The 17300-nt window shown below is 41.7% G+C and overlaps 1 protein-coding gene across 1 annotated transcript in view; it reads right to left on the bottom strand.

Moving 5' to 3' along the window:
* The window catches only part of LOC135525793 (estrogen receptor beta-like), a 30482-nt gene extending 13567 nt beyond the window's left edge, over positions 1-16915 (bottom strand). Inside the window, exons 1-4 of the mRNA XM_064953658.1 lie at positions 16506-16915; positions 16173-16303; positions 15807-15923; positions 15337-15660 (exon numbers count right to left, since the gene is read on the bottom strand). Of these exons, the coding sequence (XP_064809730.1) occupies positions 15337-15660; positions 15807-15923; positions 16173-16303; positions 16506-16915 (982 nt within the window). The remainder of the gene's footprint in view (positions 1-15336; positions 15661-15806; positions 15924-16172; positions 16304-16505) is intronic.
* Positions 16916-17300: the final 385 nt, after the last annotated feature.

Below are 17300 nucleotides of genomic sequence, written 5' to 3'. Positions count from 1 at the left end.
TGGAGGGAGTTAGTGCTCATTGTATTCTGAAGGGAGAAAAATGGGGGGAGGGTCATGCTTTTTCAATTTCAGTCAAGGGGAGGGATTAGTATTTTTTTAATCTAGTCCAGGGGAGGGTCATGTAATCGACGAAATTTTAATATTCTTCAGTATTTTTTAATGAGTTGCTTATTATGATATATATATATATATACACAGTACCAGTCAAACGTTTGGAAACACCTACTCATTCAAGGGTTTTTTCTTTTTATTAAACTATTTTCTGCATTTTAGAATAATAGTGAAGACCTCAACGCTATGAAATAACACACATGGAATCATGTAGTAACCCAAAAAGTGTTAAACAAATCAAAAATATATTTTATATTTGAGATGCTTCAAAGTAGCCACCCTTTCCCTTGATGACAGCTTTGCAAACTCGTCATTCTCTCAACCAGCTTCACCTGGAATGGGTCATCGTCCTGTTGAAAAACAAATGATAGTCCCACTAAGTGCAAATGGGATGGCGCATCTCTACAGAATGCAGTGGGAGCCAACCAAAAATCTTAAATTTGGACTCATCAGACCAAAGGACAGATTTCCACCAGTCTAAAGTCCATTGCTTGTGTTTCTTGGCCCAAGCGAGTTTCTTCTTATTGGTGTCCTTTAGTAGTGGTTTCTTTGCAGCAATTCGACCACGAAGGCCTGATTCACGCAGTCTCCTCTAAACAGTTGATGTTGAGATGAGTCTGTTACTTGAACACTGTAAAGCTTTTATTTGGGCTGCAATTTCAGAAGCTGGTAACTCAAATTAACTCATCTTCTGCAGCAGAGGTAACTCGGGGTCTTCCTTTCCTTTGGTGGTCCAGAGAGCAAGTTTCATCAAAGCACTTGATGGTTTTTGCAACTGCACTTGAGAAAATTTTCTGGATTGGAAAATTTGTTCTTGAAATTTTCCAGATTGACTGAGCTTCGTGTTTTAAAGTAAAGTTACTTGAGTTGTTCTTGCCATAATATGGACTTGGTCTTTTACCAAATATGGCTATCCTATTGTCTGTATATCAACCCTACCTTGTCACAACACAACTGACTGGCTCAAACGCTTTAATGAAAGAAATTCCACAAATGTACTTTTAACAAGGCACACCTGTTAATTGAAATGCATTCCAGGTGACTACCTCATTACGCTGGAGAAAATCCTTTGTCCTCTCAGTGTGGAGGATTGGAGAGAATGCCAAGAGTGTGCAAAACTTTCATCCATGCAAAGGGTGGCTACTTTGAAGAATCTCAAATATATTTTTATGAGTTTAACACATGATTCCATGTGTTATTTCATAGCATGGATGTCTTTACTATTATTCTACAGTGTAGAAAATAGTAAAAAAAATATATATATATATTTAAACCTCTTGAAACTCCCCATCCCGGATCCGGGATCGTGAATAAAGCCTCAGGCTCATTAGCATAACGCAACGTTAACGATTTCTGAAAATCGCAAATAAAATGAAAATAATGCGCCTACTCTCAAGCTTAGCCTTTTCTTAACAACACTGTCATCTCAGATTTTCAAAATATGCTTTTGAACCATAGCAATTCACTAATTTGTGTAAGAGTATGCTAAGCTAGCTTAGCATTTTGAGTAGCATTTAGCACGCAACATTTTCACAAAAACCAAATAACCAAATAAATAAAATAATTTACCTTTGAAGAGCTTCGGATGTTTTCAATGAGGAGACTCTCAGTTACATAGCAAATGTCCAGTTTTTCCTGAAAGCATCTTTGTGTAGGAGAAATCGCTCCGTTTTGTACATCACATTTGGCTACCGAAACGAACCGAAAATTCAGTCACCAACAACGTCAAAATTTTTCCGAATTAACTCCATAATATCGACCGAAACATGGCAAACGTTGTTTGGAATCAATCCTCAAGGTGTTTTTTCTCATATCTCTTCATTGATATATTGTTCGTGGAAGCATGCCTTCTTCTCTGAATTCCATGGAAAAATACTTGCAGCTGAGTTTTGCGCACCAATTTCGGCGCAGGACACCGGGTGGACACCTGGTAAATGTGGTCTCTTATGGTCAATCTTCCAATGATATGCCTACAAATACGTCACAATGCTGCAGACACCTTGGGGAAACGACAGAAAGGGCAGACTCATTCCTCTCGCATTCACAGCCATATAAGGAGACAATGGAAAACGGAGCCTCAAAAATCCTGCTCATTTCCTGGATGCCGTCTCATCTTGGTTTTGCCTGTAGCTCACGTTCTAGGGCACGCACAGAGAATATCTTTGCAGTTCTGGACACGTCAGAGTGTTTTCTTTCCAAAGCTACCAATTACATGCATAGTCGAGCATCTTTTTGTAACAAAATATTGCGCTTAAAACGGGCACGTCTTTTTATCCAAAAATGATATAGCGCCCCTAGAGTTTCAAGAGGATAACTTGAATGAGTCATTGTGTCCAATCTTTTGACTGGTACTGTATATCAATGTGTTCCCCATCTCTCATTCTCCACTGGATGCACAATATAAATGTAGTTCTGTTTTATTAATTCTACCATTTAAATAAACAAGCATACACAACTTGAAAAGCCATACATGCACATAAGTAAAATCATTGAGGATAATACACGATAACGTCTGGGACTTATTTCCATTCTGGTCCTCTTGAGACAAGACGGCAAGATAAGATCCAACACGGTTGCAAACAGTATTACAGCGAGATAATAAAACCTAAAAATTAAGAAGAACATCTATGATATCATTGCAGTTGCATCGCAAGGTACACAGAAGACATCAAACAAAACTTTGCCCAGAGAGGATGTTGTTTTTATGGTTAGAGGCAACACATTCCTCTCTGAGACTCCAGTATTGAAGAAAGTACCTTTCCCAGCATTACTCCTGAACCTGTATAAGCCCTCATTAGCATCACCTGATCTGGTGCTGTGATTGTGTGCATCCCTAACATGGGGAAAGTAATCAGCTAGATATCTGAGCGCAGGACCATAAATACTCCTGATAACCAAACTCAGTCTAATCTGGAACACCTTCGCCTCAACAGGCAGCCAGTGGAGTTCCTGAAAGCAGCTCCTGCTTGTGAGTACGTGGACTCACCTTCAACACTACCCTGATCAGTTTATTGTGGAATATTTTGAGTTTCCCCTTCAGAAACGTATATAAGCCCCCTAACCAGGAAGTATTAGTGGAGTCAAAATGGCATTGAATGAGGGCAGTGGCGAGCACTCTCATGGAATCCCTATCAAGCAGCTTGGACTTTCTAGTCAAAAATGTAGTCCTGGCATTAACCTTCCCTAGCACTTTAGTGGCCATGCTCTCACCTATTAAGCTCCCATCAAGGAAGCATCCCAGCTAGCTAACAGAGGTTTTTGTAGTCAGCCCCTTCTAGAAGCGGAAACTTCTAGAAGCCACAAAGTGGTAGGCCACACAAGCTCACAGAACGAGTCTGCAGAGTGCTGCAGTGCGTAGTGTGTAAAAAAAAAAATGCTGTCCTCAGTTGCAACACTTACTACTGAGTTCCAAACTGCCTCTGGAAGCAACGTCAGCACAATAACTGTTCGTTTGGGGGCTTCCATGGCCGAGCAGTCGCACACAAGCCTAAGATCACCATGCACAATGCCAAGCTTCAGCTGGAGTGGTGTAAAGCTCGCCGCCATTGGACTCTAGAGCAGCTCCACCATCTGGCAGTCCAACTGACTAATCTGGTTTTGGCGGATGCCAGGAGAACGCTTCCTGCCCGAATGCATAGCGCCAATGATAAAGTTCTGTGGGAGAGGAATAATAGTCTGGGGCTGTTTTTCATGGTTAGGGCTAGGCCCCTTAGTTCCAGTGAAGGGAAATCTTAATGCCACAGCATGGCAACAGTTTGAGGAAGGCCCTTTCCTGTTTCAGCATGACAATGCCCCATGCAAAAAGCAGTCCATACAGAAATGGTTTGTCGAAATTGGTGTGGAAGAACTTGTCTGGCCTGCACAGAGCCCTAAACTCCACCCCATCAAACACCTTTGAGATGAATTGGAACGCCGATTGCGAGCCAGGCCTAATCGCACAACATCAGTGCCTGACCTCACTAATGTTTGTGAGGTCGGGCACTGATGTGGAGGCAAGTCCCCACGGCAATGTTCTAACATCTAGTCGAAAGACCTCCCAGAAAATAGGAGGCTGTTATTGCAGCAAAGGGGGGACCAACTCCATATTAAACGCCTATGATCTTGGAACGAGATGTTCGATGAGCAGGTGTCCACATATTCTTGGTCATGTAGTGTAGCTTATTATCTCCAAGCCATTTGCTAATGTTAGTAAGCTTTGTGCTAAATATGCTCTCCAACGGTTTTACTTTTATGAGACACCGGAAGTGTCGAGTCATCCTCTTAAAGGAAACGTCGGCAAGAACAAGCATCTTTCATGTCGTTTATGTAAAGTAAAAACAGTAAGACGCCCAAGCACGCTCCCCTGCGGTTCACCACAATTCATTGGTTTTGCCTGAGACAGTGAACCTGTGGTGGATTGTTTTTTTACCCTGGCTATATGATTGTATGTATTGGTTGCTATAATGTAATACATATTTGCTTCATGACATGTTTAATAACTAGTTCCCTTTGTGCTCACAAGTGGATGATGTTTCAGTGTGTGTGTGTGTGTGTGTGTGTGTGTGTGTGTGTGTGTGTGTGTGTGTGTGTGTGTGTGTGTGTGTGTGTGTGTGTGTGTGTGTGTGTGTGTGTGTGTGTGTGTGTGTGTGTTTTAGCAGACAATAACCGAGAGAACTTTGAGCTTCTTGGGTGAACGCCCAGAAATAGCCTATGAGAACTTTATCAGCAGCAGGTGTCTTGTTACACATTCTCTTTTGCACCCAAACCTCATCCCTTGTGCTGAGGATGAATCATGTCCTAGCATAAAAGGTGCTCGGGGACAGCCCCCTGGCGCAGCTTCAGAACTACAGTTAATTTACTAATTGACTTGAGTCATTGATGGTAATTTCCATTACAAATCATTAACCTCTTGCTCCCTACCTGACAAGTAGGACTATACCCAGCCTAGAGTTACACTACAAAACCCCAGTTCCTTCAGTTTGGAAATGAGAAAACAGTGGTTAACTGTTTCATCGGTCTTCTGTAGGTCAAGCAGTACCATTCAGCAGAGTTTTCCCTCATCAATGTCTTTCCTGACGATGTCAGTCAAGTAAAGTAGACATGAATCAGTGGACTATGTTTTTCTAAACCCTGACAGAAAATCATACATTTGACTTTGTTTGTTGACATATTCATACATTAGCTAATGCACTGCTCTCTCCAGGATTGTTGATGTTGTACTGAGGATAATTCCCAGGGTCAGACTTTATCCCCTTGTTAAACAGAGTTATAACTTTAGCCTGTTTCATGTCCCTGGGAAAGATGCCTTGTTCAAGAGAGAGATTAACTATATGTGTAAAAGAAGGGGCAATTTGCTCAGCAGAATCTCTAAGAAAACGTGCAGGAATATCATCCAGAACCTGTGGCTTTGGAGCATGTAAAGTTTGCTAGCAAGCTTGCTAACCAGCCTGTTGGCAACAGAAAAAAAAGAGTTGGATTCATTGGCAAATCTGCCTTTTCATATACCATCTCCCCTCTGATGTCCAGTCCAACACTTTAGTTTGGTTTTTGTAGTACTACTACAGCCTAGATCCTTAAATGATTTCCAAAGTTTTTCAGAGTCATTTTTGTTCTCAATTATTTTAATCGGCAAAGTAACCCCTCTTAGCTTCCTCCATCCTGCTCTGTGCATTCATTTCTGTGATGTTTATATAGGAGAACATCACCTTATTCCTTGCTTTGATAGATTCTAGATTCTAATGACTAAACCTGGGGATAGATCTTTGCTCTATTCTGACCCGTCCAAGGGAGCCATCACATTCACCACCTCAAACAATCTACATTTAAAGGCTTCACAGGCACTGTCAACACCTACACTACCCAGCAAAGGTGACCAGTCAATTTTACCCACTTGCTCCCTAAACATTTCAACACAGTATTTGTTTGTCTTCTGATTCTAACAGTTTTGTGACACTAAAATATATCTTTAAAAACTCCCTTGTGCAAAATGTAATACAATGATTACTGATTCCATAGACTATAATTCTACTCTGCAATATTTTAGATTTATCAGACACCAATATTAAGTCAATCGTACTTTGCACTGTTTCACATATCCTGGTGGGATCTTTATCATTTGGGTCCGAGCAAATTATCTACAGAAGTGCATAATTACATTGTGGGTTGGGCTATCCTTTTTGCAGACATCAGTATTGAAAACCCCAAACAAAAGTATTTCTCCAGGGAACCATTACAGTTTGACAACACAATTCCAAGACCTTCATAGAATGCATTCTGATTGGGCGGACTGTAACACACCCCCAACAAAGTCGTCTTGGTTTTGGGAAGGCAGATATCCAGCCAGACAATCTCCAGATCATTTAATCCGATCTGATGTTATAAGCAATGTTCTAAACAAAGGCACATATCTCATCACCGTTCCAATCCTTCCTTACAGAATAATTGTCCATCTCAATTTCACAAACAGATTAATCCAACCATGTCTCTGTAAAACACAAGACACCCATCTCTGATTTGCGAACCAACAGGCGCATCTCATCAATGTTCAGTAGTAAGCTTCGGACATTTAATTGCACAAAATGTAAACCTTTCTTCCCAAAGGACTTGCTGAATTCTTGATTCACTTGAACGCTGCCCCGTTGTCCACACCACCACATCCCCAGTCTATCGCCTCTGCGCTGCTGTGGAGCCCCCCTCCTGTGGTGCACTCTCCATCCTACAGTGGTTCGTCCTATAAAAGTTCCAGCATACTCCGGCACAGCTTGCATGGTGCCGCAGAATTCTATGGCACATTATTTAAGTGCCATAGTACTTTATTTTAGCCCAGTACTGTAACCTACTTCCGGCCGTACAACTTGACGGTCGGGAATAGTTTACAATACTGGGCTATTTATCTAAAGGATCCCCATGTTGTGTGGGCACGCGGGAAACCGGCGTTCTTATTACAGTATCTTTGCCCCTTAAATTGTTGAGAGGTTGACATCCCATAAATCTATGAGCTATCTGAAAATACAACAATATTAATATTGTTTGCTTCAAACATAAAGTCCTTGTATTTTTACATTGCTTATTGATTCATCTTTTTTAGGTTCTTGAGGTAAGTTTGACTTGATTTTGGCCATATCAAACTCTGACTGCTTGTCACAGCCGTTAAAAGAAGAGGACCAAGGTGCAGCGTGGTGAGTGTACATTTTCACTTTATTTGGAAAATGACACCGAACGAAACAATAAACACCCCAACCCCAACCCCAACCCCAACCCCAACCCCAGACACTAAAGGCAATGTGCCCTAAACAAAGTCAACTTCCCACAAAGACAGGTGGAAAAAGGGCTACCTAAGTAGGGTTCTCAATCTGAGACAACGATAGACAGCTGTCCCTGATTGAGAACCCTACCCGGCCAAAACATAGAAATACAAATAATAGAATATAGAATACCCACCCCAACTCACACCTTGACCAAACCAAACTAGAGACAAAAACAGGTTCTCTAAGGTCAGGGCGTGACACTGCTGACAAAGCACCTTTGAAATGTCAGTTAGCAAAAGGTTTATGGCTCAAAATCACACATGTCCCACTTTGTTTGTCAGAATTATATATTTGTGTTGTAGCCCAAAAAACTATAACATTTGGGTTTGTTAAGCATTGAACGTTGTTTATTTAGTTGTAGTTCTGGTGTTGGGTGAATCTGATCAGTCCGGAAGGTAAGAGGATTTATTGGCCTTGAGGTGAATGATCTCGTCCCTGAGACTAAGATACAATGTAATGGATGTGGGAGTGTGCGTATTTGATCCAGGCTGTATCACAACCGGCACACAATTGGCCCAGCATCGTCCGGGTTTGGCCAGTGTAGGCCGTCATTGTAAATATGAATTTGTTCTTAAATGACTTTCCTAGTTAAAGGTTACACTTAGAACATAACATTTCTACACCCTAATTGTACTCTAACCAATACCCAAACGGAGATTCAGTGAAAATAAAAATCTAATTGATTTATCAAGACCAGTCCCCATGCTTGTCTCAGAGCAGCGTGAAATGGTGCTAAAATAGTTGTAGGCTATTGCTTCAAATCTGATTGCTTCTAACTTCAATATGCTCTAAATAAATAAGACCTACACCACTTAGCACATTACTCAACACTAGTGAGACTCATGTTGCCTGGCAGAGTTCCTCTGTCCAGTGTCTGTGTTCTTTTGCCCAGCTTAATTTTTATTTTTATTGGTCAGTCTGAGATATGGCTTTTTCATTGCAATCTGCCTAGAAGGCCAGCACCCCGAAGTCGTCTCTTCACTGTTGATGTTGAGACTGGTGCTTTGCCGGTTCTATTTAATGAAGCTGCCAGATGATGACTTGTGAGGCGTCTGTTTCTCAAACTAGACACTCTGATGTTCTTGTTCTCTTGCTCAGTTGTGCACCAGGGCCTCCAACTCCTTTCTATTCTGGTTAGAGATAGTTTGCGCTGTTCTGTGAGGGGAGAATTATACAGCGTTGTACGTTTATCTTCAGTCTCTTGGCAATTTCTTTGCATAGCCTTCATTTCTCAGAATAAGGATAGACTGATGAGTTTCAGAAGAAAGTATTTTTTTCTGACCATTTTGAGCCTGTAATCGAACCCACAAATGTTGATGCTCCAGATACTCAATTAGTCTAAAGATTGCCAGTTTTATTGCTTCTTTAATCAGGAGTGATGGTTGCTTATAATGGGCCTCTGTACGTCTATGTAGATATTCCATTCAAAATCAGCCGTTTCCAGCTACAATAGTAATTTACAATAGTAATGTACAACATTAACAATGTCTACATTGTATTTTTGATCAATTTGATGTTATTTTAATGAACAAAATATGTGCTTTTCTTTCAAAAACAAGGACATTTCTAAGTGACCCCAAACATTTGAATGGTAGTGTATATTGTTCTGCTAATAACATGGTTAATAATATATCTGTGAGAATATCCAAGGGACCTTTATATCATTCAAAATTAATAGTATTTACTTTGTTTAAAAAATAACAATATTCTGGAGATTTTGTTTTCAAATAATGTAAAACTAGTGAGAAAAGGCCATTCTTGAACATGGGGTGAGACATTGTTACTAATTTGTAAATAAAGCCAGAAATCAAAAACCTACAGTGTCTTAGACCATTGCGCCACTCAGGCACTTTACAATGTGACCGGTCAGGAGTGGGCTACAGTACTACAGTAAGAGCAAAACAAAAGAATAAAAACCTTAGTGTAACAACAGTTTTAGTAAGTAATACTGAAGTCCTGCACAATTATCAGTTTCAATTTAGGTTTATGTCACCCATTCATTATCAGTTAGAGACACATAGCCTATAAGCACAGGTGTTTCTTATCCTACGAGGTCCGGAGCCTGCTGGTTTTCTGTTCTACCTGATAATTAATTGCACCCACCTGGTGTCCCAGGTTTAAATCAGTCCCTGGTTATAGGCAACAATTTAAAAAAACGCAGTGGAACTGGCTTCGAGGTTCAGAGTTGAGGTTGAGTGCTATAGGCTACGAAGTGAATGCTTGGAGAAGCAGGGAGCAACATTTTATTTCTAAGAAAGCTGCTGGGATGGTGTAAATAAAACTAGGCTGCATTACACTTTATTAACAACAAGAGGGCTTTGTGAAGGAGCCTATTTTTTGTTGTTTAAGAAATAAGAAATAAGAGGTAAGCCTACATGTTTGACAGACGGAATTAGGCGATAGGCTGCTATATCAATATTAATTCCTTCACCCACCTTTTTAACTAAATAGTCTACCTCAGTGTCAGTGAAGGGCTGTTAAAACCAAGACTCAAATTGATGGGTATGAGAGGGTATGCTAGGTTTTATTAAAGAAAATGGCAAAGAGCACAGGCCTACTCTTTGTTAGCTGATCAGTGTCCTTTCCACGGGATGGTTGAGCTAATGTAGGCTAATGCGATTAGCATTAGGTTGTAAGTAATAAGAACATTTCCCAGGACATAGACATACAGTGCCTTGCGAAAGTTATCGGCCCCCTTGAACTTTGCGACCTTTTGCCACATTTCAGGCTTCAAACATAAAGATATAAAACTGTATAGATTTTGCTTTATGTTTTGGATCATTGTCTTGTTGGAAGACAAATCTCCGTCCCAGTCTCAGGTCTTTTGCAGACTCCATCAGGTTTTCTTCCAGAATGGTCCTGTATTTGGCTCCATCCATCTTCCCATCAATTTTAACCCTCTTCCCTGTCCCTGCTGAAGAAAAGCAGGCCCAAACCATGATGCTGCCACCACCATGTTTGACAGTGGGGATGGAGTGTTCAGGGTGATGCGGTGTGTTGCTTTTACGCCAAACATAACATTTGCATTGTTGCCAAAAAGTTCAATTTTGGTTTCATCTGACCAGAGCATCTTCTTCCACATGTTTGGTGTGTCTCCCAGGTGGCTTGTGGCAAACTTTAAACAACACTTTTTATGGATATCTTTAAGAAATGGATTTCTTCTTGCCACTCTTCCATAAAGGCCAGATTTGTGCAATATACGACTGATTGTTGTCCTATGGACAGAGTCTCCCACCTCAGCTGTAGATCTCTGCAGTTCATCCAGAGTGATCATGGGCCTCTTGGCTGCATCTCTGATCAGTCTTCTCCTTGTATGAGCTGAAAGTTTAGAGGGACGGCCAGGTCTTGATAGATTTACAGTGGTCTGATACTCCTTCCATTTCAATATTATCGCTTGCACAGTGCTCTTTGTGATGTTTAAAACTTGGGAAATCTTTTTGTATCCAAATCCGGCTTTAAACTTCTTCACAACAGTATCTCGGACCTGCCTGGTGTGTTCCTTGTTCTTCATGATGCTCTCTGCGCTTTTAACAGACCTCTGAGACTATCACAGTGCAGGTACATTTATACGGAGACTTGATTACACACAGGTGGATTGTATTTATCATCATTAGTCATTTAGGTCAACATTGGATCATTCAGAGATCCTCACTGAACTTCTGGAGAGAGTTTGCTGCACTGAAAGTAAAGGGGCTGAATAATTTTGCACACCCAATTTTTCAGTTTTTGATTTGTTAAAAAAAGTTTGAAATATCCAATAAATGTCGTTCCACTTCATGATTGTGTCCCACTGGTTGTTGATTCTTCACAAAAAAATACAGTTTTATATCTTTATGTTTGAAGCCTGAAATGTGGCAAAAGGTCGCAAAGTTCAAGGGGCCGAATACTTTCGCAAGGCACTGTATATCTGTTTATTATACCTGTTGATACAGGGCTCATATGTGAAACTGTTCTAACTGAACATTTTCTTTCACAGTGACACTGACTCCGAATGGGAGTCTTATCCGGTGTCCTGTGTGAATTTAAGTATGCTCTCTCTAATTCTTTCTTTCTCTCTCGGATGAGGACCATGCGTTAGGACTACCTGGCATGATGACTCCTTGCTGTCCCCAGTCCACCTGGCCTTGCCGCTGTTCCAGTTTCAACTGTTCTATGGAACCCTCAACTGTTCATTTTTACTCTTGAGGTGCTGTCCTGTTGCACCCTCTACAACCACTGTGATCTCCACCCGGCACAGTCAGAAGAGGACTGGCCACCCCTCATAGCCTGGTTCCTCTCTAGGTTTCTTCCTTGGTTTTTGCCTTTCTAGGGAGTTTTTCCTAGCCACCGTGCTTCTACACCTGCATTGCTTACTGTTTGGGGTTTTAGTCTGGGGCTATATAAATTGATTTGATTTGATAGAGGACTGAGGGTCTTCCAAATATTGAAAGTGTGTAAATAGTGACCCATGTTATTTTGTAAATGTATATATATTTTTTTTTATCAATAATTATTTTTTCCCATTTATTTTTTGTTTGTTTATTTTTCTCAAATTTTTTTTGGGGGGGGGTTGTGTTAGAATCCCATTTTGGTATTTTGTATATAGTTATTTGTTTCAAAATGTATACCTTCACCAATTTGGCCACTTGGGTACATTTGGGCTACTTGTGTGGAACACCTGGGTGACTTCATGATAAATGTCATGTAGCACACTCCTTTTGGAAGTTATCATTCTGAAACTTTGCACAAGTACTGTTGCCTTCTTATATTTTTCACTGAAATTGTCCCCATCATCCTATCTGAATGTTTGTTTTATCTTGTTCATTTTAAAGATGATGATACAAAAATAAAAAAATTTATGGTTTTTTTCATTGTTTTATCTAAACCAGATCTATTGTGTTATATTATCCTACATTCAATTCACATTTACACAAACTTCAGAGTGTTTTATTTCAAATGGTACCAAGAATATGCATATCCTTGTTTCTGTGCCTGAGCTACAGGCTGTTAGATTTGGATATGTCTTCAGGCGGAAATTACACAAAGTAGGGGGGTGGCTCTAAGAGGTTTCTAACTGCACTGTCCAATTTACAGTAGCTATTACAGTGAGATAATATCGTGCTATTGTTTGAGGAGAGTGCACAATTTTGAACATGAAAAGTTATTAATAAACAAATTAGGCACATTTGGGCAGTCCTGATACAACATTTGTAACAGAAATATAATGGTTCACTGTATCAGTCTAAAACGTTGCACATACACTGCTGCCATCGAGTGGCCAAAATCTAAATTGCACCTGGGCTGGAATAATACATTATTGTCACGACCTGACCATAGAGAGCCTTTTTATTCTCTATTTTGGTTAGGTCGGGGTGTGACTAGGGTGGGTGATTTATTTCTATGTTGGCCTGGTATGGTTCCCAATCAGAGGCAGCTGTTTATCATTGTCTCTGATTGGGGATCATATTTAGGCAGCCATTTCCTCACTGGGTTTTGTGGAATCTTGTTTTCGTGTTGATGCATGTGAGCTCTACAGAACGTCATGCTTCGTTGCTCTTAATTGTTGTTGTGAGTTTCAATTAATTAAACATGTGGAACTCTATGTACGCTGCGCCTTGGTCCAAGTATGATTACCACGACGATCGTGACAATTATGGCCTTTCTCTTGCATTTCAAAGAGGATGGTACAAAAAAATAAAACAAAACGGTTGTTTTTTCCTTTGTGTTATCTTTAACCAGATCTATTCAGTTATATTCTCCTACATTCCTTTCACATTTCTAAAAACTTCAAACTGTTTCCTTTCAAATGGTACCATGAATATGCATATCCTTGCTTCAGGGCCTGAGCTACAGGCAGGTGGATTTGGATATGTCATTTTAGGCGAAAATTGAAAAAAAGGGTGGATCCTTAGAGTTTTAATATTTTGAAGAAAATTAAACAGATCTGATTATATAAAGTGATCTATAACATTGCTTTGATCCGCAATGCTTTATGCTAGAAACAAGCTGTAAAACACCCGGGAAAGACTGGACTCTGATGCACTGATCATTGTTTTGTTTCTTTGACATTCAGGGAAGTAATCTAATTATGTCACTATCAAATGATTAAGCTATTCACTTTCTGTACAATAGAAGATATTTAAACACAGATAGCATTTAGGGAAACACTTGTGACCTCTCATTGGGTTAAGCCACGGTAGAAGAGAGGCCAGCAGTTAAAGCTTACATTTTCTGCATCGGCAGGCCTACTCTGTCTGTGGTTGAAAGGTAGGCCTAACTTTTGAAAGTACCATGCTCAGATTCCTAATGACTTCCTAGCCATGTGCTTCTACATCTGCATTGCTTGCTGTTTGGGGTTTTAGGCTGGGTTTCTGTATAGCACTTTGTGACATCGGCTGATGTAAAAAGGGTTTTATAAATACATTTGATTGATTTGATTATCAGATTTGATTATATTTAAACAGGGACAATTTCATTGCAAACAAGACACTCATTTGGCATTAGATAAATATGATAAGATGAACACATAGGCCTATCTCTCTGTCCATTCTTAGCCTGTAAAAAATGTATTCAACTAATATTTAAAATGACATAGAATTACATATAATTTTAATAAAAGGACATTTTTTCTCGGACCTGCAAATACGGTGATTGATTCATGCAATGCATTTGCGATAAAGGAGATATTTCTATCCCTACTTTTGTCCATAGTGGTCTGCGAACCAACAACCTTCTGGCTCGCAGCCCTGTGTGCTATCAAAATTCCAGCGTTGCCATGTAATGCTTACAGGACAAAGGCTCTGGTCTTTCCAAGAAGTGAGGGTAAACGGTACACATGTTCTCTGCTATCCACTTTGTTTTAAGAATTATTTGGGCATATGGGAGGGTCACTTGTTTGTTTTTTGAAGTGTTCAGGGAGGGTTTAGGTCAAATATATTTTGCTAAAGGGAGGGCCATCCATTTTCATTTCAGAGAGTTTCAATTTTCTCCATGTAACCCTTAATATAAATAACGTTCACTCCCTAAGGGCCCCTACATTTAAAGGGACTAATAAAGGACAGATGAAATGCATAGTAAAGCCCTGACAGACTAGGACCACCCTAAAGCGCACAACAGTCTTAGCTGGACAAGTACTGAAAGATGGATATTGGAACAAAGCCAAATGCTGAGGCACCTTCATAAATGAAACTGCAGTGCTCTCTGGAGCAAATCCACAATGCACAGCTGGTCTGTAGAGTTTTTGTTCTTCTTTATAACTGGCAATACAAGCAAATTTTCCCATATCCTTATTTCACCAAACCCCCAAAGCCCCATTTCAGAAAAAGAGTGTGTGAACTCAGACACATCTCCCCTGAGAGGGCACCTGCTGGGCTCACTTCTATAACCCTGAGTGAGGGGGGAACAATGCCCTGCAGCAGGGTGGTGAGGAGAGGAGAGGAGAGGAGAGGAGAGGAGAGGAGAGGAGAGGAGAGGAGAGGAGAGGAGAGGAGAGGAGAGGAGAGGAGAGGAGAGGAGAGGAGAGGAGAGGAGAGGAGAGGAGTAGTAACCCCTTCATAGCCTGTGTGATTTTCTGTCCCTCGGGACTACACAGCCATATGGCTGGCTGCAGTACGTAGGCTAATGAGAAGGTTAAGGGCCAACTACTACAGTACTGATCACAGTTAGTAGATATAGAAGTAGGGTAGGGTGTGAAGGGTCTACAGCTAACCAGGTAGTCTTTCTTTCTTTAGACATACCTACCTTATCTCACATATAAACTCGGGGCATCAACCAAACCTTGAACATGTGCTGCACGCAAGCTGACACACACACACACACACACACACACACACACACACACACACACACACACACACACACACACACACACACACACACACACACACACACACACACACACACACACACACACACACACACACACACACACACACACACACACACAAAACAGGTGTCTCACCAGGGATCTTTTTGGCCCAGCTGATCATGAGGAACAGCTCTTTGTTGGCCAGTTTGGTGAGTGACATCATCATGCTGGCTTCAGTGAAGGGCCTCTTTAGGTCCTCCATCAGGTAGACCTCTGGCGGCTCCGCATCCATGATGCAGGATATCAGCTGTTCAGGGGTCAGGGATGAGTGGTGCACCTCCAGCAGGGGGAGGGAGCCCCTCTCCAGATTCCACTGGGCCCTGGCACCGACCTCCACCAGCCCGCCTGGTGCCCCCCGCCCCTGAGGCACACGCCTGTGCCTCGCCCCCATGTAACTGTAGTACTCCGGCCTCATCCCTAAACAACAGCACAGACAAACAACTGATGGATTTCACTCCTACAGATACTTCTACAAGCTCGCAGGCTCACATGTTTGACTACATGAGGTTGGGTTTCACAACCCAGCTAGTGAGAGAGAGTAGATAAGGACGATGGCTGCCTACCACACTTCTTCATGCCCACTTCATAACACTTGCGTAGGCGGCAGGACCGGCACATTTTACGAAGGTTCTTGTCGATAGTGCACTGGTTAGTCCCTGGACAAACGTAGTCCTTGTTCCCTAGTAAAGATAGAGCTAGACATTGGGAGATAATACATGAATTGTATACATCACATCTGATCGACCTACAATAAACCATATTACTACATAATAGACTGCAGATAATCCTTGGAGACCTATAGTACAGTAGGTAAAAACAGGATATAATGAGGTCTCAGCAGAGATCAGACCCTACAGTGGACACCATGACCCCAGTTCCCAGGGCAGAGACACTGTAATGACACCACACAGCTCCCTTGGTGGTCCTACCTTGGATGTTCCTCTTGAAGAAGGCCTTGCAGCCCTCACAAGACTGCACGCTGTAATGGTAACCCAAAGCGTAGTCATTACATACGGCACAGAATTTTTTCCCCGGCAGCTTGGTAGGGTGGAGGAGAGAGCTATGAGAAGGAACATCAATCACACTGTTTAACACACAAACTACAAAATAGGTTGCCTATGTTTTGCTAAGAGGCTGTCTCCTTTTGTTTACCCATCTGAGATGTTACAGGAGACAAGCAAAGGTCAAAAAAGACAGGTGTAAAGATTGAAAGATACAAACGGAGGGTGTGTCACTGTCAGATGCTGGAAGACCATAGCTACCTGCTAGAGGTGAGGTTGAGGTTGTGGGGTTTAGGCTCTTCAAAGGGGGCGGGGTGGTTGGGATTGCTGTACAGCAAGGGTTGGGGACAGTGCTGGGTCAGCGGGGGCATGTTGTGCTGGCCGTGGTCATTGGGGGGCCAGAAGAGGTGGGGACTGAGTGGGGGACACAGAGAGGGGCTGTCGAAGATGGTTGGTCTGCTGTCGCCCAGCGTAGAGTGGTTGTAGAAGGCTACAGGGCTGTAATCATGGCTGCTGCCTGTGTGGGAAGAGGGGATGCAGAGGCTGGAGCTCTCCATGCCACTGAGGGGGCTGAAAATGGTGGGCAGGAGTCCAGGGGCCTTGTTGGAGCCCACCTTCTGGACCTGGAGCAGGGGAGAAGTGTCAGTCCCACTCCCAGGAAAACAGGCCATGATGGGGCGAACATTGGGTTGAAGTTGTGGCTGCTGCTGCTGATGTCTATTGCATAGCTCACTGGGCCCAGTCAGAGAGAAGTCCATCTGCAGTATGGAGGGAGGGATGGAGAGTGGGATAGAGAGTAGGATAGAGAAAGTGGATATGGAGTCGCACTCATACCACATAGATATTCTAAAGTGCACACCAAGTCACTCAACGATAATGTTATCTTCACTCATCCTCCTCAACAAAAACAATTTGATCATTATTTGAATTAATTTAAGGAGTCCCTCAGGAGTCATGGTGATGAAGAAAAAAAACAGCCAGGCTAATCAGTTCCCTCTGTTTTTTTATTTGTTCCCTTTGTTTTTATTAATTCCCTCAATAATTTTTTCCCTAAAT

This window comes from Oncorhynchus masou, chromosome 32, assembly GCF_036934945.1.
Source record: "Oncorhynchus masou masou isolate Uvic2021 chromosome 32, UVic_Omas_1.1, whole genome shotgun sequence".
Lineage (NCBI taxonomy): Eukaryota > Metazoa > Chordata > Actinopteri > Salmoniformes > Salmonidae > Oncorhynchus > Oncorhynchus masou.
Note: the sequence above shows the minus strand (reverse complement) of the source record. Positions and strands in the feature narration are given on the sequence as shown.